This window comes from Haliotis asinina, chromosome 3, assembly GCF_037392515.1.
Source record: "Haliotis asinina isolate JCU_RB_2024 chromosome 3, JCU_Hal_asi_v2, whole genome shotgun sequence".
Lineage (NCBI taxonomy): Eukaryota > Metazoa > Mollusca > Gastropoda > Lepetellida > Haliotidae > Haliotis > Haliotis asinina.
In genome coordinates, this window is record NC_090282.1 from 86331742 (window position 1) to 86353961 (window position 22220).

The following is a 22220-nucleotide window of genomic DNA, read 5'->3' on the forward strand; positions in this document are numbered from 1 at the left end:
GGTCAATTACTGCGTGCCTGGAATCTGTCATTCGTCCAAGTACAAAGCAGGACTTGAAACTGACAAGAGTTTGCACCAGTTTCCGTCAGATCCAGTCATCCGAAAAAAATGAATGTAGTATGTTTGCAACCCACAGACATAAAAACCTGTCATGTGTATCACACGTGCCTAATTACATAATGTGGCAGACACGGGACTCGGGTGCACGCGTCATAAATCAACTTGTTTTCTTTATGTCGTATAGTCTGATAGGTGTTAAGTTCAAATTGCACGTGGTCAATGATTGAAGCTGTGTATTGCATATTGTCTTTAGCAGACAGGCAGGCAGACATATAGGTGTGAATAAACCAGACACTGAGCTTTCTCTGTGACAGAGACTGCTTACCACAATCAACAAGTTGTTTTACGTAACGAGTAGAGTATTTACTTGTTTGTGTACACAACCAAGATTAGACTACTGCTCACAACCTCACACGCATACTGTTTCGAGCTCCGCGAATCTATTCACTGCGCATGCGTATGGACGCAGCGCAGCACAGCTGTTGAAACCATTTTTGCCCCCAGCGCTGGGGGGAATTTAGTGAAACGTTTGAACTCCGATTTTTTTAGGTCGCGTATAGGTTGAATTGGCATTTTTTATGATTTGTTTCGGTAAATGCATACCCAAAGGTACCAGAATCTGCAAAGTTGTGTTTTACGTTACATGTGACCTTTAATGCATTTAGGTATAGTTGTAAAGATGTCTGTTAATCTGTTAAAATCTCCCCTCTCTGTATCCACGATGCATTTTTGCACCTGACGCTTGCGATACTTAAGCGACTGTATACCGATATGGCACTATATAAGTTCAATAGTTACCCCTATATTTGTTTAGTCAGGCAGTTGAGTAAGCTGGGTGTGTGTCAGTCCGGAGTAACAAGGTTAGTGCACTATAAGTTTCAACACATGACGGTATTGGGAGACACCTAATATACTATATATAATAGTCACATATTATGCACTTCGCTAATCTTCTAAACCCGAGTACACACCGATAAAATGGTCGTGGCAATAATTGTGTAAACGGATGTCCCAAGTCATCTGTCTGAAAGTCGACTATACAAATTCATAATATAACAATTCTGATGTTAAGGGCTAGGAATAGGATAAGTAAATATTGCTGACATTCACATCATCTACCGCGTGATAACGACACCAACTAGGAATAACACATAGCATATAAAAAACAAGTTTATTTGAATGGCCCACTGGAGACAGTATTTCTCGTTAGAGGCACATATTCACATCGTTTTGGACTATATTGCACATATTTAGGCACTACCTTCAGCTTCCTGTTGATGCAATACAAGACTTATTATCCCCTCCGAGCTGCCTGAAACTGAAAATTGGTGGTGGAGAGAGCGAGGGTTCAATAATGCAACGTTGCATGAATTGTTTTTAACTTTCTATGTAAATAATGTTATATAAGTATGTAGATTTAAGAAAACCGGCAGCTGTGACGGATGCCACACTGCCACTTTTACTACGTGAATATCAGAAGGGATGTTTGGCGACTAGGGCAGTTTGGGATCCGGTCGGACAAGGGGAAGCCAGAAACGAGAAAACAAGAGACATTTGCAATGTTCTGTGGTAAGCGATGTGTGATATATTACAAGGTGGCTCGCCGGATGCGGAGAACCAGAGCTCGGATGAACATGTGCATATTTGCAGCTGACGGGTTGTTGTATATCTATGTTACAAAAGCGTTACAGGACAACATGCCGGTGATGACGATGGTACCACAGAAGACGTCAATGATAACGTTCAGCTGGGAGGGCAGAGTTCAAGCACTTGGTCAGTATGTACAAGTCGCCATTATGGAGATGATTCAACTGACGCGTCTGTCGTTACATCGTCACTAGAGGGTCACAGTGGTTGTTGGTGAAAGCCATCGTTGTGCCCTTCCCGGGCGTCTCCGGTTCATCCTCGAATCTTTGATGTCTGAAATGTACACAGAATGAAACAAATGGCCTGAGCTATAAGGGACACGTGGAACTGGTTATTGCGCTAACTTCGTTAATATGTTTTGACTGTAGTTGATATGGCCGTCCTTGAAATGACCTGCAAATCCATGATACATTAAATCACCGCCAAGTCATTTGGCTGAACAACATGAATTGGCGTCAACATGTCTTGATATATAACCATAAAAACATAAACAGTACTTGCGATCCATAATCACACCCTCTCTTATACCTCACACATCCAACCTGCACACTCGTATGTGACATGGCGATTTAATTAACTGCAATACACTTTCATGCTGCTTCGATATTAGTTGTAGAAGTCGCAGTGTGCTGTAAACGTCGCGAATGTTGTGGTTGAGGAGTACCTGTTCCGCCTGTATATGACAAAGATGGCGATAGCCAGGAGAATGGCCAGGACGACGATCATCACACACAGGCCGGTAGTCAGTGGGGTATCTGGAAACATGGACACGGATCAACACTTATTTAAGAAAGTTTATCACCTTCTGGATTCTGTTTTTCCATTGTACCTAGCTTACCTGGGGCCCGTTTCACAAAGCCCTCCTACCGGTCCGACCTCTTAAAGCAGGTCGTAGACCACATCTTATCTTTTTACCCCGTTTCCTCGTACATTTACACTGTGTCGTAAACAGCCCACATGTAAGACCCCCGATTGACCAGTCGTAAACAGCCCACATGTAAGACCCCCGATTGACCTGTCGTAAACAACCAACATGTAAGACCCCCGATTGACCTGTCGTAAACAGCCCACATGTAAGACCCCCGATTGACCTGTCGTAAACAACCAACATGTAAGACCCCCGATTGACCTGTCGTAAACAGCCCACATGTAAGACCCCCGATTCACCTGTTGTAAATACTTTAGGAGGTCGTTAACATTACTAGTACAAAGATGGCGTCAACGGTTATGTACTGCAAGTAATTAAATACGCTTATTAATAAGGCCTGAGAAATTTTTGAGACAGGCCGAACGTGTTGGATACTGTGGATGATCTTGACGTTAGAGACACACCATGTTTGACACAATACGAAATCATGATTCACAACATTTTTTGGTGTACAGTATGATTTCAAATGTGAAAATCGGATAATTACTATGATAATTTAATTTAAAAGATAACATGCTAACGATAACTGAAATCAGTTTTCAAGATATTACCAATGATAAATCTGCCGATGAACCTAGTATCGGTTGGAATGCTTTCGAAAATATACCCACACGAACGCCTAAGTGCGCTTTCCGGCATATTGGATAGTGTTTACAAAATCTCGTATTGACTACTCCTATTACATCACGAATATTCCATAGTCAGCTGTGACAAATGCATCACTGAATTTTCCATACATGTTAACATGATATAACATATGTCACCAATACCAACAGTCTAGATAAAATGAAACGAAACATATTGCGTTTGAAAACAAAGACTGCGCTAGTATGAAATATAAACAAACAGAAATTCCGATTTTACAGTGTGTAGCACTTTATAAACAAATTCCGACATCCAACCAGCTTTTCATTGCTTTGAATGGCTCTATACCTGTATGCATGATCAAAGCAGTTTTACATGAACAGGTTATTGGACAGCGATTAATTCAAACCTTATACGTAAACTGATAGTATTAATGGAACTTATTTATACAATTTATCTTGTAATTTTCAATAGAATTTAGTGGGAGAATCCAATTTTTACGATAAAATAACCTGTACTTTCAATTAAAAACATGATATTTACATTGTTACAGAAACCGTGTTTCTATTTTGAAATACTTTGGGAATAACAAGATACGTAGGTGCCTGTTTGGTCTCGTGGTATGCGTTGCGTACCTTTTAAACGATGTACGACATGGATTTAGGACCCCGTGGTACGACATGAGTACGATGCCTTTGTGAAACGGTCGTAAAGGAGGTCGGAAGAGGGTCGTAAACAAGGTCGTATGGGCTACGACCTCCTAAATTTAGGAGGCTTTTGTGAAACGCAGTCCTGGTTCCCTAATTAAAGCCTTTCTCGAGTCTGGTGTGGCAGATGTGGAAGCAGAGGCGCGGAATAACGGCAGAGATGAACATATCTCAAGGTTACAGTCATGATGTGTATGAACAATGTTCCTTATATATTTTTACAAAGTTTCGGGACATGAATACACTCCATGGCTACAGAGCGGAAAGTGTGGCTCTTCCACTGTAAGTGACAACGTCATGATAACCATATCCTATGCTGCACTACATACTGTATAACTTTACACAGGGATAATCAGATATGTTTAAATCGAAATTCAGATATGTATTGGGGATAATGATTTGAAAAAAGATATAAATGTAAAGGTAGGAATATTTCCTATTAAAAGTTGAATAGTATATGTATACGCGGGTATTTGGCGATTTATTGTACCGGTGATGTGGACGTTGCTGACTTGTCTTGCCGCCCCGGCGTTTCCTGTGTAGCATCGGCCGCTGATTGGGTCGCACACGTTGCTGCCGAAACATCTGCACATTTGGGCGCAGTCAGCCCCGTACCTGCCGCTGATGCATTCTGCAAGTTAGAAATATCTATATACAGCACTGCGCCGAGAAGAGGTGTAGATAGCTGACGGAACTGGCAGCGTTTTATTTCTGATTTCGGCTGAAGCGCTCGTTTAATCAGCTCAATTTACCGTTATTACAACTTTCATGTCATGGTCCATGGGGATCTTCGGCATAGATTCCACAGAGGTACAAATTTGCCTAGAGCTGTATTTACTGCCCTATACCAGCATCAGATGTAACCCCAGTGGAACACAGCATTCCTTCAAAACGTAGACTATACAAGTAGAAGAGTCATGCATGTATGTTTACGTACACCTACAGACGTACTCAACTAGTCGCTGACTGTCGACACCTACCCGTTTTACAGACGTCTCCCATCCACCCGAAGTCACACCCTGTGGGACATCTGCCGGTAGTCTCATTGCACGGCTGGCCATCCATACAATGTCCACATGGGGTACTACAGTTGAACCCGTAACGGTCGGCGGGACATTCTGTCAGAACAACATAGAATCAGCTGGAGATTTGACAACGTTTAAAATCAAGAAAATTTGATCAAATATAGTGTCTTTGTCCACCCCTATAGAATAATTCACTGGACCAGCCTATCAATGCGTTAGTGTACACCTATCACAGGCGCACTATGTCAAGTGTCATTCAAAGAAAACCAGACTCATATTTATTTGCTTTTGGAAAGATGATTAAGAATGGGATGTGCTTAATCAGTTGAGTGTGACCTGCAGGTGCTTGTGGTTTGAGGGTGACTTTGCACATTTATCATACTCTCCATTTGCAGTCACAATATGTGCTTGTTTCATCACTAAAGGAGCAAGTGAACTAAACATTCTAACCTCTCAGGATTTAATACACAAGGGTATACACAGCATTGCATTTGTTTGTCAACACAATGAGGTGTCCTGCTCATAGTTGATGGAAACAGTGTTTAGCGTCCCCCAAATAGCCCAGATTACCAACTATTGTCTTCACATCACTTGATCACAACAGTTAACGTTTCAGATGCTGTCTCTTGGGGACATAATGTCAAACATATTTTGGCTTCCTTGTATGTACATATACATTGGTACTTAAGGAAAGACGGATACTGTGGGTACTCTGACCTTGACCCGGTCATACCACGGCTACATACCTCTCACTGTGACGTTCTCATACGGGCACTGTCCTGTCACCTTGTTGCATACTGACCCATCGCAGCACTGGCACTTGTACTTGCAGTCCTCACCAAAGGTCCCGTTTAAGCATTCTGATGTATATTTTAATTATTTTAGAGAATAGTTTGGAAAAACGTAAAAGCACCATAAATATTTAAATAAGTAGGGCTTACGCACGCACTAACACACACAATCAATCACACACACACACACACACACACACACACACACACACACACACACACACACACACACACACACACACACACACACGCACTATTAATTCAGTGAGTACGACAACCTGGTCACACAACCCGTGTCTTTGAGCTTTAACCTCTTCGCACCGTACTTACATGAGATGTTACCCCTGTGCATCCTGAGGTCACTGCAGATACTCACCATCCTTGCACTGGGCTCCGTCCCATCCCGGCTCACATCCTTTTGTGCAGTTTCCGCTGGACGTCATACAGGGAGATCCACCTTTGCAATGGCCACAGTTGGAGGAGCACTTCAGACCATGCTTTCCTTTTGGGCATTCTGCAAATCAGCTCTTATGTGCAGTAGATATAATCAATGTAAACGTTCATAATACGTACTGCCGTGTCAACCGTTGAACTGTATATGTCCACCCTTTGCTGCATATATAATATCTACCTGGCGTAGTGTATACCTACCGCTTGTGCATGTACATGTGCCTAGTGTAGTGCATACCTATCTCTTGTGCATATGCCTGCCTTATGCACAACATTAAGTTTACCTTTTGTACAGTGCATATCGCCTTTGTTTATAGTACATGCCTATCCTGTACAGTGTATATCTATTACGCGTACAGTGTATATGTATCATGTGTACAGTGTATGTCTGTTGTGTGTGCAGTGTGTATCTATTACTATAGTGTGTTATATAGTGTACAGTGTATATCTATAGTACAGTGTGCTTCTATTACGTGTACAGTGTATATCTATTTCATGTATAGGGTATATCTATTACGTGTACAGTGTGTACCTATTACGTGTACAATGTATATCTATTACGTGTACAGTGTGTACCTATTATGTGTACAATTTATATCTATCACGTGCACAATGTGTATCTATTACGGGCATAGTCTATAACTATTATTGCGGACAGTGTGTATCTATTATGTGTACAGTTTGTATCTATTACGCGTGTATCTATTACGTGTACAGTGTGCATTTAATGTAGAGTGTACAATGTGTACGTACCTCGCGAACAGTTTCTCCCGTCCCAACCTGCAGCACATCCATACAAGCAGGCGCCGGTCAGGTGGTCACAGGTTTCCAGGTTATGACAGTGTCCACAAAGAGAGCTACAGTCAACACCAAAGAAGCCAACAGGGCATTCTGAAAGGAGAAATAGTGAAATGGTGAAATAGATAGAACTACAACCCAGAGAAGTGGTTTGATCAAGGCCACGACATGACGTCATGCCACACTAAAAGATGGCACTTGTAGTCACCCTGTCTGACGATCAGGGGACAAAGCAAGAACGGCTCTTAGTGAGAGTGTCCTGTCTGAGTGAGATGTTCGTATTACACTCCGGTATGCCAATCGACTATCACTATCAAACCAACATTGGTCTCTGTTGGACCTAGTTCTAGCTACCTCTCACACACGCTCATACATTCTGATGTAGGACGGAACTAATTCTAGCTGCCACTCACACACGCTCATGTACATTGGTCGAGGACGGAACTACTTTCAACTACCTCTCACGCACGCTCATGTACATTGGTCTAGGATGGCAGTAGTACCAACTACCTCTCACACCCATGGCCATAAAAGTGCAATATTAAGACTCCTCCAGTAATGATGAACTTACATACCCTTCTGACATGTGGGCAAGGCGAATCCGGCTTTACACTTCCCTGGGCAATATCCGTTAGCCTTGTTGCACACCGCATCGTGCTGGCAGTTCCCACAGTTGTGGCTGCAGTTCTCCCCCCATGTCATGTCCTGACACACTAATAATAACAGTAATCAGCGTGTTAGGTGGTTTTAGTCAATGACGACTGGAACACTCGGCAAATCACATAATTTCCACAACAGTAGATACCCATCAGCTGTAACAGGACGATTCCCTGAGATTATAGGAGCCATGGGGAGGCCTACTGGTTAAAGCGCTGAAGACTCGTGTTCAGTTCCCCGCATGGGTACACTGTGTGAAGTCCATTTCTGGTGTCCCGCCGTGATATTGCTAGAATAGTGGTAACAGCGGCGTAAAACTATACTCAGTCACTTACCCCTGAGATCATCAATGTTGCCGCGATCCGTGCTGACGTTTTTGTGACACGGACAGGATAACATAATCACTTGTTCATGAGCAATAGATCGATCTGTATGATTTTGTCTGTTAAGGACAGATGGTTACTAGGAGGCGATTTGACATTCATGAGACCTTTTTCACAATAGTTCCTGGAATGATTTGACGTCAACTTATTGACAGTTGCTTCGAAACAAACAAACTTCAGTACTCCTACAAATATGAGAAATGAGTTACAAGGGGATGTTAGGTGTGTGGAGTGTTAGGACTTAGTGTTCAGGGTTGGGGCGGGTGGGGGAGTGATCAGGAGTGAAGGGTGAGGCTGTAGGGACGACGAACGAGTTGTTTATTGTGAAAGGATAGTGAGGATTGAACCTGAGGGTTGAACGTTGAGGGTTGAACGTTGAGGGTTGAACGTTGAGGGTTCAGAAATGAAAGTGATAAAATACGCGACGACAGCTTACCTCTGATGGTGATCAGCCTTATCTTTCGCCACTTGGACATTGTTTTCCCCAAGGGGTAGGTTGTAACTTTCCCGCCTGTCGCCGCAACTGACTGAAAAACGTTTCTGCAGGAAAATCATGCAAAACATTTGTCACATCACTGGTCTGATACCACCAACATAAAACCTACGATGTAGATGTTCTGCGCTAACAGTAAATGCATCCTACTTTGATAACTTTGTGAACGAAATTACCTACCTTACACCCATGTCTACAAGGGCTATGGTTTGAACCTAAGCGTCTTATGGTCTCTGTGCTATGTCCCACATGCTCCTGGCTACCACCAAGTGTACGCGTTTGTCAAAAAAACTTCTGGCTTCCACTAAAGTGTACAAGTCTTTGAATTGCATGACTTTCCATCCACCAAGGCTGAACGGAGACGTATTGACATAACTGAAATACTGCTCAGATGCCTCAACTCACTGCAGGAAGTGACAGAAGTACCTTTTTAGGAGATCGACGAAGTACAGTGTTCCGTCTACGTATTGGACATCATAGTAGTGGCTGTTGTAGTTGTACAGTACCACAGTGGATTTCAACGTATTTAAATCTAAATACTGAATCTTCTTCTTACTCCCATCGCACCAGAACAGTTTGGTAGCTGTAAATGAAAACAGAATCTTTACCCCAAGCGCGCGGATATATTGCAATCAGGGTCAAAGCAAGAGTTGCAGTAGAAAAACACAACAGAAAACCAATCGCAAGATTACGCCCTGGTTCCTTCAACGTGTTTTGAGGATATGTAATGTGATCTGGAGCCTACAAACACGGGTCCTAGTTGTATGGCAGACCGAACATACAATGAACCCTCACTGTATGGCAGGCTAACGGTACAATGGACCCTCACTGTATGGCAGGCTAACGGTACAATGGACCCTCTCTGTATGGCAGGCTAACGGTACAATGGACCCTCACTGTATGGCAGGCTAACGGTACAATGAACCCTCACTGTATGGCAGGCTAACGGTACAATGAACCCTCACTGTATGGCAGGCTAACGGTACAATGGACCCTCACTGTATGGCAGGCTAACGGTACAATGGACCTTTGTATGAATTCACGGACTGAAGGTGGAAATGTTTGGATCGATTCAAGATACAATGGACCCTCACTGAAGATACAATGGACCCTCACTGAAGATACAATGGACCCTCACTGAAGATACAATGGTCCCTCACTGAAGATACAATGGACCCTCACTGAAGATACAATGGTCCCTCACTGAAGATACAATGGACCCTCACTGAAGATACAATGGACCCTCACTGAAGATACAATGGTCCCTGTCTATATTCACAAAGTGAAGATAGATAGAATAGACCGCCACTGGGTGGCAAACTAAGCGCACCCTGATTGTATGAATAGACTCAGTAGACACTGAACTTAACATTCCCAACATAAAATAAACCCACTCTGCACTTATGAAATATCCATTTCGCATACGAATTGGACCCTCGACGTTTACTCACATGGACCCTCGTACCCGAACACTCACCCCTATCTACAGTGTAGAATATCATCAAGTAGTTCCCTTTACGAAGCAGTCTTTGCTAAAGTTAACTCCCATTCTGTAACATTGCACTAAGATTTTCTTACTGATTTACTGTCACCTTAGAGGTTTGTGAAAGGAGGTCCTGTACCCTTACTGAGAAACCATATTATGAAACATCAAACTAATGCTGGACAGTGACGTCAGAAGAAACATAAAATGCAGCCTTACCAGTCTCATCAAGAGACAATGCTATAGGCCACCTCAGGTCGTCAGACTTCAACACTTTTCTGCCAGTCCCGTCATAGTTAGCCGTCTCTATCTTCGCTGGTGACCCGATATCACTCCAGTAAATGACTCTGTCAACAAGTACACTTGTTATTGGCAGCGTCACTGCAGCTGGTTTGTCCTACTTGTCGACACTTTTGTTCTAATAGTCGGAAGGGTGCATATACCAGGACACGTAAATAATACATGACAATAAATAAGTTTAAACGTACCTCGTCTTCATGTTTAGAGTTATGGCCAAAGGTCGATCCATGCCGGTACGGACAAGGATCTTGTGGTCTGAGTTGGAGAGGTTTAGCATGGCAACGATGTCTACTTTTTCTTCAGTGTAGAACATCAGACGGTTGATGTAGTCGACGGCAATGCCTCTTGGCGCTGTCGGGAATACACAGTATTTGAACCTCTTACAGGTGTATAGCATGTGTTTACAGATAATCATCATTTCAGAACACACCATCTGACAAATGATGTAGTTGAAAGGTTTTGGATACAGATTAAAAAAACTTGTCATTCGCAGGAAAACGTTCTTCATTACATAATGCTAGTTCACAGAAATTACTATCTTTATCGATTGAAGAGGAACTGACAGTGGGTTTGGAATCTTTTGATACAATGTGAGCCTCACATGGAAACACACAGAGACACAAATGGTTTCTGTTTCAACATAGTCCATTTCCGCTCTGGTGCATATTTGCCAGCGACATTTGGCTTCTTTCATCCATGGTTGGCATGAGTTCTTCTGCTGGTTGTCCAACTCGTCCTCAAGATCACAGGTTGGCCACTTCAAGAGAATATAGTGAACCAAGGAGCCGATAGGTACACTCGAGGATTGCCGTGTGGCGTTGACTCATTTGTCCTTGCTGAGCTTTCACAATTCGTAGTTACAGTCTACACGAAGCCACCGACATCAATCAACGGACATTCTTTGTTAGGTGTTTTTAAATCAAATATCGGAAGCTTTGGAACACCAGTTTGGAAGGAGCTTTCTCTTGCATTCAACTGCAACGGCAGTATAACGTTGTCACTCGCCAGTCGTTCATGGCCTTTGAGTGTGTTCTCACGAAAATCACTGGTTATGTCGACATCTACAATGGGGTATAGAAAGGACAGCAATACATATCATTTGGTGTAACGCCCTTATCTGCATGTCAATGCAAGTTCCTCAAGTTTCTCTTGATTCCCGAGGTCAACAGTTTGCTCAAACACCGTAATACCAGTGCTAAATCCTGATGCAGTAATCTTGGCGTGTGACAACACGCTCATGTACATGCGAGGGTCATTAATATGAGATGTTAAAGGACCCACAGTACTGAGTATCTCAATGGAACATCAAGCACACTTCAATGTTTTTATTCCTCAGCTATTTCTGAAAGAACCTACTTTCTGTTTCTGATCTGACGATCCTTTCGTTCCCACCGTCAAGATCTGCTCGCTTTATTTTGTCCGATCTTATGTTGGACCAGAATATCTGAGCAGTAACAGGATCGAAGTCTATGGCCTCGGGCCCTTGTCCAGAGTCCGACACGGGGATGCGTGCAATGCTTTTGTCCCGCAAGCTGTACTTGTAGATCTTGCCGTCAAAGTCCGTGACCAGAGCGAAAGGCTCATCATAACCTGCACAGGAAAGACAGGAGTACTTAATATTATGGATTACATACATAGCCATTGTAATGGAGTACCTCAGAGAAAGGGGCATGGGATTTAGTCAGCGTTATAGAAGACCAGAGCCACCGTCGGTGTCAGAAAGTGCACAACAAACATCGTCATAGAGGGCAAACACACATTCACAGAGCCACAACCCCCATGTGTTGTCATATCGGACAACAGATGCAGTTAGTGACATATAGAGCACACACACAGTCACAGGGCCACACCACCATGTATTGTCATATCGGACAACAGAATCAGTTAGTGTCATATAGGGCAAACACACAATTTATCGAGCCACATCCCCATGTATTGCATATCGGACAACAGATGCAGTTGTTCTCATAAAGAACCAGCACACAGTGGCAGAGTCACACCCCCATGTATTGCATATCGGATAACAGATGTAGTTGTTCTCATACAGAACCAACACATAGATACAGAGTCACACCCCATGTACTGTCACATCAGACAATGCAGCTAATGTCATGTAGAACAAACACACATCCACAGAGTCTAACCCTTATGTATTGTCATACCGTTCGCAGGGAAATTTTCAAGGTACTAAAATTTCGAGGTTTGAGACCACAAGAGCCTTCGAGGTGATTTGAATTACGAGGTTTGGGGACCTAAAGTACATAAATATTCAGACAAATTTAATTTCGAGGTTAGAAGAAAGTGGACAGAAATAGCACTCGCCGAAACAATACTCACTGAGATATCGGCAATACTTCTAGTAGCCAGAGATAACTGCTGTCTGGCTGTTATAACTGCAGGTATATCAGTCCTTGGCAGCATAACAATTATGAAAACAAATGTTTCATTCTTTGTTGTGATAAATGACCCATGAAACACTCTGCCGATGCAGTCAGTTTGGTAAGAGAGTGACATCAAGTGTATTGACACTTGGTTTGACTTCACATGTAAGGCACTGATTGAATTACCTATTTTTGTGCTTGCATGTTATTCTGGATGATAATTAAATTTAAATAGTCTCGACACAGCATTTCTGTTGTGTTTTTTATTCAGGCCGTCGAGGGTCACTGAACGTTTAGAGCAGTTGTAAACAGGCATTACAGAGTTAATATGCATATCAGAGGTCACGGTATTAGGTATCAGACAACATAGGGAGTCAGTGTCATATAGAACCAACACACCGTCACAGAGCCACATTTATTGTCTCAGACAGGATCTAATTCGTGTCAGTGAGAATCACACTCAGTCATATATGTATATACATGTTAAAAGGACCAGAGACACACACAGTGTTCTAGAGAACCATGGACATGTGTTCGGAAGTAAGGGGACGCAAGGGCGTGACGTCGTAGATGACCACAGACAGTGTTAGTTACAGAGGGGACTAGACATTGTTAGTGCCAAGGAATGGTTACAATACATGGATGAACAACGTGTCCCGTTTAGTAGCAGCGACGATTCACTGTATGTTCTGACACCCATATCAAGCAACAAATATGAGCAAGCGTCAGGTTTATTGACTGGATTAGGGTTACAATACTGTGTAAAGGTCAGTTAACTACACGCAAAGTAAAATTCTATTGTCAAAGGTAAAGGATAATTCGCCACATTGATAGAGATTCATAATATTGTGCTTTGGTCAGAGATGCTGCATGGATTTTGAGAGGAATTGGGTACAAATATGTAGCCGACAGTAATAATTGTGTTGATGCTTGGTATTATCTCATTGACCCATCTCCCAATGACTGATACCCCCGGAAACACTCTACTCTCCATTAAGTAACACACTTGACACGAGATAAATGTTGGTATTATTCTCATTGACCCATCTCCCAATGACTGATACCCCCGGAAACACTCTACTCTCCATTAAGTAACACACTTGACACGAGATAAATGTTGGTATTATTCTCATTGACCCATCTCCCAATGACTGATACCCCCGGAAACACTCTACTCTCCATTAAGTAACACACTTGACACGAGATAAATGTTGGTATTATTCTCATTGACCCATCTCCCAATGACTGATACCCCCGGAAACACTCCACTCTCCATTAAGTAACACACTTGACACGAGATAAATGTTGGTATTACACATTCTTCACTGTCAACAATATACATGACACCAAATACAAATCAAAGAATGTATCTGGTCCTGTTGCAATTACTCGTTTATTAAAGGAAAGACCGTGCGAGCACATCCCACCACACACAACAAACAACGCGCACAATATGACTCAACACACACACAGGACACAGACAGGCAACACACCAAAAACCCCACCCAATACATACAAAACACAATAGAAATCAGATACAACACACAAAGTAACCACACATAATACACACTACACGTGCTGCACGCACAAAACACAGGACCAGCACACACAATACATACAACAAACACAACACACATGACCAACACGAACAACACAGACAGATACATCCTCACGCACAAAAACACACACATCGCTGTGTATCTATATTTTGAGATACGTTTGCTATGTATGATGATATTTGATAGCTATGGAAGTATACGGGTATCTTGAACGGTAGGCAGATAAATGTACACCTTCCGTTTCCCGTGTGGTAAAAGTACTATAAGGTCTACAGACACTACACATCTAGGAGCGTAGCAGGGCGACAAAGTGTAGATTCCCAAGCTGAGGCTAACATGGGCGTGGGGGTGAACCCAACAATCAAACAACTCAGAATTAAAATGTACCTTCTAGAATTTACTTAGTTCACAATTCAGTACATATTTAAATAATTTTCACACGATTGTAAGCGGTGTGGATTTTGTTTAATGTGATGCTGTTTCACCTCCAAAACCGTTTAAAATCTAAATATTTTACAATTCCATACATGTTTAGAGGACTGGGTGTTCTGTTAAGGAGGTGCTTACACTGTGATGAGATTTCACTGCACCCAAAACATGTTCCAAACAGAGAATCTGAAACGTTGCGGTTTTCCATGGACAAATATGCACCTTTACGTCATTGAACGATTGTCATCATTGGTGTGGCATGTGATGTAGAACAATTCAAGGCATCGTTAATTATCTCGTGGAGTGGGCAGTTCATGAAACGTAACCATCTGGCTGTGCTGCCTGCGTTCATGTGGTGCCTGGTGACAACTTGTTGTGTAGGACGATTCCTTACCTGATGATATCGCCCAGAGTAACAAGGGACATATTTATGTAAACTTTACTGACAAGATTGATGACTACCGGTATAACCATGTTTGACTTTATACCGTTCTCTGATTCTTGTACTATTGGATATATCATAGTGGACACCGCATCATGTTTGACCTTATGACATTATTGATGGTCGCATTACTGGATATAGCACGATGCTTTTATTACTGGATATGGCATAGATGATACTGCACTATTTTTGACTTCATGTTTGACATCATGTTTGACTTTATTCCATTCTTGGAGACTGTATTACTGGATATAACACAGTAGACACTGCACCACGTTTTATTTTATAGCATTCCTTGATGATTGTATTATTGGATACAACAGTGGATACCGCACCATGATCGACTTGATACCATTCTTGGTGATTGTATTATTGGATATAGCACAGTAGTCACTGCACAATGCTTGAATCTATACCATTCCCTGATGCTTGAATTACTGGATATAACACAGTAGACACTGCACCATGTCTGACTTTATGCCATTCCCTGATTCTTGTATTACTGGATATAACACAGTAGACACTGCACCATGTCTGACTTTATACCATTCCCCGATCCTTGTATTACTGGATATAACACAGTAGTCACTGCACCATGTCTGACTTTATGCCATTCCCTGATGCTTGTATTACTGGATATAACACAGTAGTCACTGCACCATGTCTGACTTTATGCCATTCCCTGATGCTTGAATTACTGGATATAACACAGTAGTCACTGCACCATGTCTGACTTTATACCATTCCCCGATCCTTGTATTACTGGATATAACACAGTAGACACTGCACCATGTCTGACTTTATACCATTCCCTGATGCTTGTATTACTGGATATAACACACTAGGTACTGCACCATGTCTGACTTTATGTCATTCCCTGATTCTTGTATTACTGGATATAACACAGTAGACACTGCACCATGTCTGACTTTATGCCATTTCCTGATGCTTGTATTACTGGATATAACACAGTAGACACTGCACCAGGTCTTACTTTATACCATTTCCTGATGCTTGCATTACTGGATATAACACAGTAGACACTGCACCAGGTCTGACTTTATACCATTCCCTGATGCTTGTATTACTGGATATAACACAGTAGTCACTGCACCATGTCTGACTTTATGTCATTCCCTGATTCTTGTATTACTGGATATAACACAGTAGACACTGCACCAGGTCTGACTTTATACTATTCCCTGATCCTTGTATTACTGGATATAACACAGTAGACACTGCACCATGTCTGACTTTATGTCATTCCCTGATGCTTGTATTACTGGATATAACACAGTAGACACTGCACCATGTCTGACTTTATACCATTCCCTGATGCTTGTATTGCTGGATATAACACAGTAGACACTGCACCATGTCTGACTTTATGTCATTCCCTGATTCTTGTATTACTGGATATAACACAGTAGACACTGCACCATGTCTGACGTTATACCATTCCCTGATGCTTGTATTACTGGATATAACACACTAGGTACTGCACCATGTCTGACTTTGTGTCATTCCCTGATTCTTGTATTACTGGATATAACACAGTAGACACTGCACCATGTCTGACTTTATACCATTCCCTGATGCTTGTATTACTGGATATAACACAGTAGACACTGCACCAGGTCTTACTTTATACCATTTCCTGATGCTTGTATTACTGGATATAACATAGTAGACACTGCACCATGTCTGACTTTATGCCATTCCCTGATTCTTGTATTACTGGATATAACACAGTAGACACTGCACCATGTCTGACTTTATACCATTCCCTGATGCTTGTATTACTGGATATAACACAGTAGTCACTGCACCATGTCTGACTTTATGCCATTCCCTGATGTTTGTATTACTGGATATAACACAGTAGGTACTGCACCATGTCTGACTTTATGTCATTCCCTGATTCTTGTATTACTGGATATAACACACTAGGTACTGCACCATGTCTGACTTTATGTCATTCCCTGATGCTTGTATTACTGGATATAACACAGTAGACACTGCACCATGTCTGACTTTATACCATTCCCTGATGCTTGTATTACTGGATATAACACAGTAGTCACTGCACCATGTCTGACTTTATGCCATTCCCTGATGTTTGTATTACTGGATATAACACAGTAGGTACTGCACCATGTCTGACTTTATACCATTCCCTGATGCTTGTATTACTGGATATAACACACTAGGTACTGCACCATGTCTGACTTTATGTCATTCCCTGATTCTTGTATTACTGGATATAACACAGTAGACACTGCACCAGGTCTGACTTTATACCATTCCCTGGTGTTTGTATTACTGGATATAACACAGTAGACACTGCACCATGTCTGACTTTATGCCATTCCCTGATGCTTGTATTACTGGATATAACACAGTAGTCACTGCACCATGTCTGACTTTATGTCATTCCCTGATGCTTGTATTACTGGATATAACACACTAGGTACTGCACCATGTCTGACTTTATGCCATTCCCTGATGCTTGTATTACTGGATATAACACAGTAGACACTGCACCATGTCTGACTTTATGCCATTCCCTGATGCTTGTATTACTGGATATAACACAGTAGACACTGCACCATGTCTGACTTTATGCCATTCCCTGATGCTTGTATTACTGGATATAACACAGTAGTCACTGCACCATGTCTGACTTTATACCATTTCCTGATGCTTGAATTACTGGATATAACACAGTAGACACTGCACCATGTCTGACTTTATGTCATTCCCTGATTCTTGTATTACTGGATATAACACAGTAGACACTGCACCAGGTCTGACTTTATACCATTCCCTGATGCTTGTATTACTGGATATAACACACTAGGTACTGCACCATGTCTGACTTTATGTCATTCCCTGATTCTTGTATTACTGGATATAACACAGTAGACACTGCACCATGTCTGACTTTATGCCATTCCCTGATGCTTGTATTACTGGATATAACACAGTAGTCACTGCACCATGTCTGACTTTATGCCATTCCCTGATGCTTGAATTACTGGATATAACACAGTAGTCACTGCACCATGTCTGACTTTATGCCATTCCCTGATGCTTGAATTACTGGATATAACACAGTAGTCACTGCACCATGTCTGACTTTATGCCATTTCCTGATGCTTGTATTACTGGATATAACACAGTAGTCAATGCACCATGTCTGACTTTATGCCATTCCCTGATGCTTGAATTACTGGATATAACACAGTAGACACTGCACCATGTCTGACTTTATGCCATTCCCTGATGCTTGTATTACTGGATATAACACAGTAGACACTGCACCATGTCTGACTTTATGTCATTCCCTGATGCTTGTATTACTGGATATAACACGGCTGACAAAGGACGGATCAGTGACCAGGTACCACCTGTATGAAGTAACGTCAGAGAATCTTACCTCGTTTGAAGCATGACAGTGATGGAATGGAACACAGCAGAACAACAACGTACAGACGTACAGACGCCATCTTGCTTAATGACGGCTCATCCAAGTTAGCAATGATACCACTCTGACCACATTTAAAGTGGCATTACCCTTTGCTTGTCAGTACACACAGAGACTGAACCTGATTGGAACACAGTGTGTCAGGTCGTGTGTTTTCACTCTGTGAAGAGTAACTTTAACATGACTGAGTGTTCTTGTGTGACTCGTCCCTCTCATTCAGAGGAGGGTCGACATCCGGGAGCCTGAAGCATTGTACACTAGCCAGATGGAGCGGGGTAACACCGCCGGAACAATCACATCGTACAATCATTAATACATACTTTGGGGTTGTCAGACAGATAGCATGGCCCTGAGTAGGTGTATTTAAAACATAAAGCATCGCAATTTAACATAACAGAAATGAACTTTGCTCTGTTGTCATTATATTGATTCACATCAGCGACTTCGGGGGAAGTAAGTTATATTAATGATCACCGTGAAATCAAGTCCATGGACAGTTTATAAGAGTGTTTTCAGTTCAAGCGCGAGTGTCTCTACGTATGTGAGTGCGTGAGTGCGTGCCTTTGTCTGTGGTACTGCATTCAAGCATTGTTGCGTGTGGTCTGGTTTTGTTGGAATCGAGTTTGGCATGCGATGCGCAGGACATGACCCATTTATCAATAAACAAGCACCATTCCAATATCTGATGTACCTGGAGCAACATCTCCGACCCCCATTGACTGTATGAGACGTTGACTGTGACGTTGCCTCAATTCATCACAAATGTCATTTTTCAATGCGTCAAGAGTTTATAATTTATACTGGCGGATCTTTCATGGTGCAATCAGTGATCCATCATAACCCACACATTCGACGGTACAGTTGCTACCATCTCTTGAAGTACCATACCTGGGAGATCGGGTTTAGAAATAATCGTCAGCCACCCAGGCCAGTCGTAAGATGCCACTAACGGGATCGGGTGGTCAGACGCGCTAACTTGATTGATACATGTGTTCCTATCCCAGTGGCGTAGGTCACTGGATTGTCTGATCCAGACTCTAATATTTGCTGACCGTCGCCCTATAGCTGATGTAGCAAAGAGGCGTGTACATATTCGGGCAGGGGCGATAACATGAACACTCTCCTGCAATGTATGTGCCTAGTGACACACACTGTGACCTTCACCCCGTAAGTCAGTCAGTATATAAAACAAGAACAGTTGCACAGATACGTTACAGTAAGAAAGTGTGGTCCTAGAACAGCAAGACGTTTACATTATAAACTGGGACAATTGATACGAGGCTTTTGCACTAATCAACTCTTAATATATCCATGGAAAGACGGTACTCATTACAAGTCTACGTTAACACATCAAATGAACTACCCGTGAAGGCCCCGGGGTAGAATAGGCCTTCCACAACCCATGCTTGCCATAAAAGGCGATTGTGCTTGTCGTAAGAGGCAACTAACGGGATCGGCTGGTCAGACTCGCTGACTTGGTTGACACATGTCATCGGTTCCCAATTACGCAGATCGATGCTCATGTTGTTGATCACTGGATTGTCTGGTCCAGACTCGATTATTTACAGACCGCCGCCATATAGCTGGGATATTCCTGAGTGCGGCGTAAAACTAAATTCACTCACTCACTCATCAAATGAACTGATTTATTGAGCAAAATGAGACTGAAGCACGCAAAGCAATATCGAACGAAGCGTTTGTAAAATATGCACATTTCCATCGGAAACTCACACCATCATCGCGACTGAGGGATGTGATATCGGTGCTATTAAACCTGCATGTATACCAATATTATTTAACCTGCATGTATACCAGTGCTATTAAACCTACATGTGTATCAGTGCTATTAAACCTACATGTGTATCAGTGCTATTAAACTTACATGTATATCAGTGCTATCAAACCTGCATGTATATCAGTGCTATTAAACTTGCATGTGTATCAGTGCTATTAAACCTGCAAGTATATCAATGTTTATTTAACCTGCATGTATATGAGTGCTATCAATCCTGCATGTATATCAGTGCTATTAAACCTGCATGCATATCAGTGCCATTAAACCTGCATGTGACGGTGACTGTATTTAGACATGAATGCATTCTGTAGGTAAATAATGTCACTAGTGTTTTATAATGTTAATAACATTTCTGATAAAAGTATAATATAATCTGTGTTATGGGAACAGTCCGTTTATCTAAGGAAACAGTCACCTGCTTCACTGACGTCCTGTACTGGAAGGGGAACTATCTGCAGCCATTTAGTCAGGATCTCCACGAAATGTTCATCTCCGATTTCGAAATTCCAGATGTTAATTGTGGACGTACACGGTGGAGTCAATGGCATTCACTCAGGCTTTAATTCCATGATGTTTACAAAGCTATCAATTATCCGTTCACTGACAATGTGTACACAGCCACTAATGCACAGATTCTGCCTTCTGTCTAGGAGAGGTTTGGACTGACATGGCCTGCAACCAGTCCACGGACGTCCACAAACTTTTCGCCTTTGTTTGACCATAACATTTCTATTGACAGACTGCTGGTCTGGTTGTTAACAACACTATTATAGACGTGCAAAAACATTTAAAGAATATTTGAATTATCACATCACAACCGCTAATATCAGAGCGGCGAAACTAGACAGTGACTCAGTACTTGAATAGGTCACTGACAATGTGGGTGATTTCTGGACCACGTAAACCAAATGTTAACCCAGCTTAATTATTAAACGTTACGAAGAGAAGCTATCGCATTGCAGACAGTAAGGTAACCAATGAATAACATATGCTATCATATGTGACAGATGGTAACGCTATGTAGAGGCAGATTTTCGTTAAACTAATCGGACTTGAACTTAGCAGGTGTTGAAGACAATGAGGGATGTTACCTGTATATCTGTCACCTCACAACGACGTGGCAGTAATCTCTCTTAGGTTCAAGCCCTTGTAGCAGGCCACCTGACATTTCCATATACTTACCGAGAACAAGATGATGTGCAACATTAAAGGCCAGATTCTGATACCTTTCGGTGTGGACTGACAGTAATAAATTATCAAAAATACAAATTCACTTTATGAAGATTATGAAAAATAACGAAACACCCTGTCTGCCTGTCTGCTTCTGAAAATATGCAATACACAGCTTTAATCACTGACCAAATGCAATTTGAACTTAACACCTATCAGACTTCTGCGCCATAAACAAAGAACCGGTTGAGCCTATCGGCAAATGAACCACCAATGACAGTCTTCGTTACACTTGAGTGCTCTCCCACCCGCTCTGACTGGGTTCGATATCCCGGGTGCTTCGTTGAATGCAGTAAACCCAAGTACAAAATATTGCACTATTGATTTGCGATTATACATGTATAATTTTATTTATTCGTTCTTTTCATAATCAACAATGTATATTATGCGTCATGAATAAATGATAATTGTGTTTTAACTATGTTTGTGTTTTGGTTGTATCTAAACTTTAAGAATATTTCAGCGTTAGGTCATGTTCACTAAGAGACACACAACACAGAACAATTACAGATTTTCTCATAATACCAAGATGCACATCAAAAATAGATTAAAACATGAGTACTTTTGTTGATGAGGCGGAATGAGATCGG

The 22220-nt window shown here is 41.9% G+C and overlaps 1 protein-coding gene across 1 annotated transcript; it reads right to left on the minus strand.

Moving 5' to 3' along the window:
* Positions 1 to 1217: 1217 nt before the first annotated feature.
* On the minus strand, positions 1218 to 18831 carry LOC137278670 (multiple epidermal growth factor-like domains protein 10). The gene is made up of 14 exons (XM_067811177.1): positions 18558 to 18831; positions 11664 to 11897; positions 10496 to 10658; positions 10227 to 10354; positions 8951 to 9107; positions 8468 to 8571; positions 7567 to 7704; positions 6947 to 7084; positions 6120 to 6257; positions 5699 to 5812; positions 4908 to 5045; positions 4418 to 4558; positions 2372 to 2462; positions 1218 to 1980 (listed from the first exon to the last, which is right to left on the minus strand). The coding sequence occupies exons 1-14, from the start codon at positions 18625 to 18627 to the stop codon at positions 1887 to 1889; spliced, it is 1848 nt and encodes a 615-aa protein (XP_067667278.1). The 5' UTR covers positions 18628 to 18831; the 3' UTR covers positions 1218 to 1886.
* Between the last annotated feature and the right edge of the window lie 3389 nt (positions 18832 to 22220).

Bases quoted from the DNA above. Each gene is read 5' to 3' on its own strand.
- LOC137278670 (XM_067811177.1), bottom strand. From the start codon at position 18,627: ATGGCGTCTGTACGTCTGTACGTTGTTGTTCTGCTGTGTTCCATTCCA. The intron at 5,813-6,119 runs GTGAGTATCTGC...AATATACATCAG, and splicing joins CGGAGCCCAGTGCAAGGATG to AATGCTTAAACGGGACCTTT. The intron at 2,463-4,417 runs GTACAATAAATC...CCATGTTTCCAG, and splicing joins CAGCAACGTCCACATCACCG to ATACCCCACTGACTACCGGC.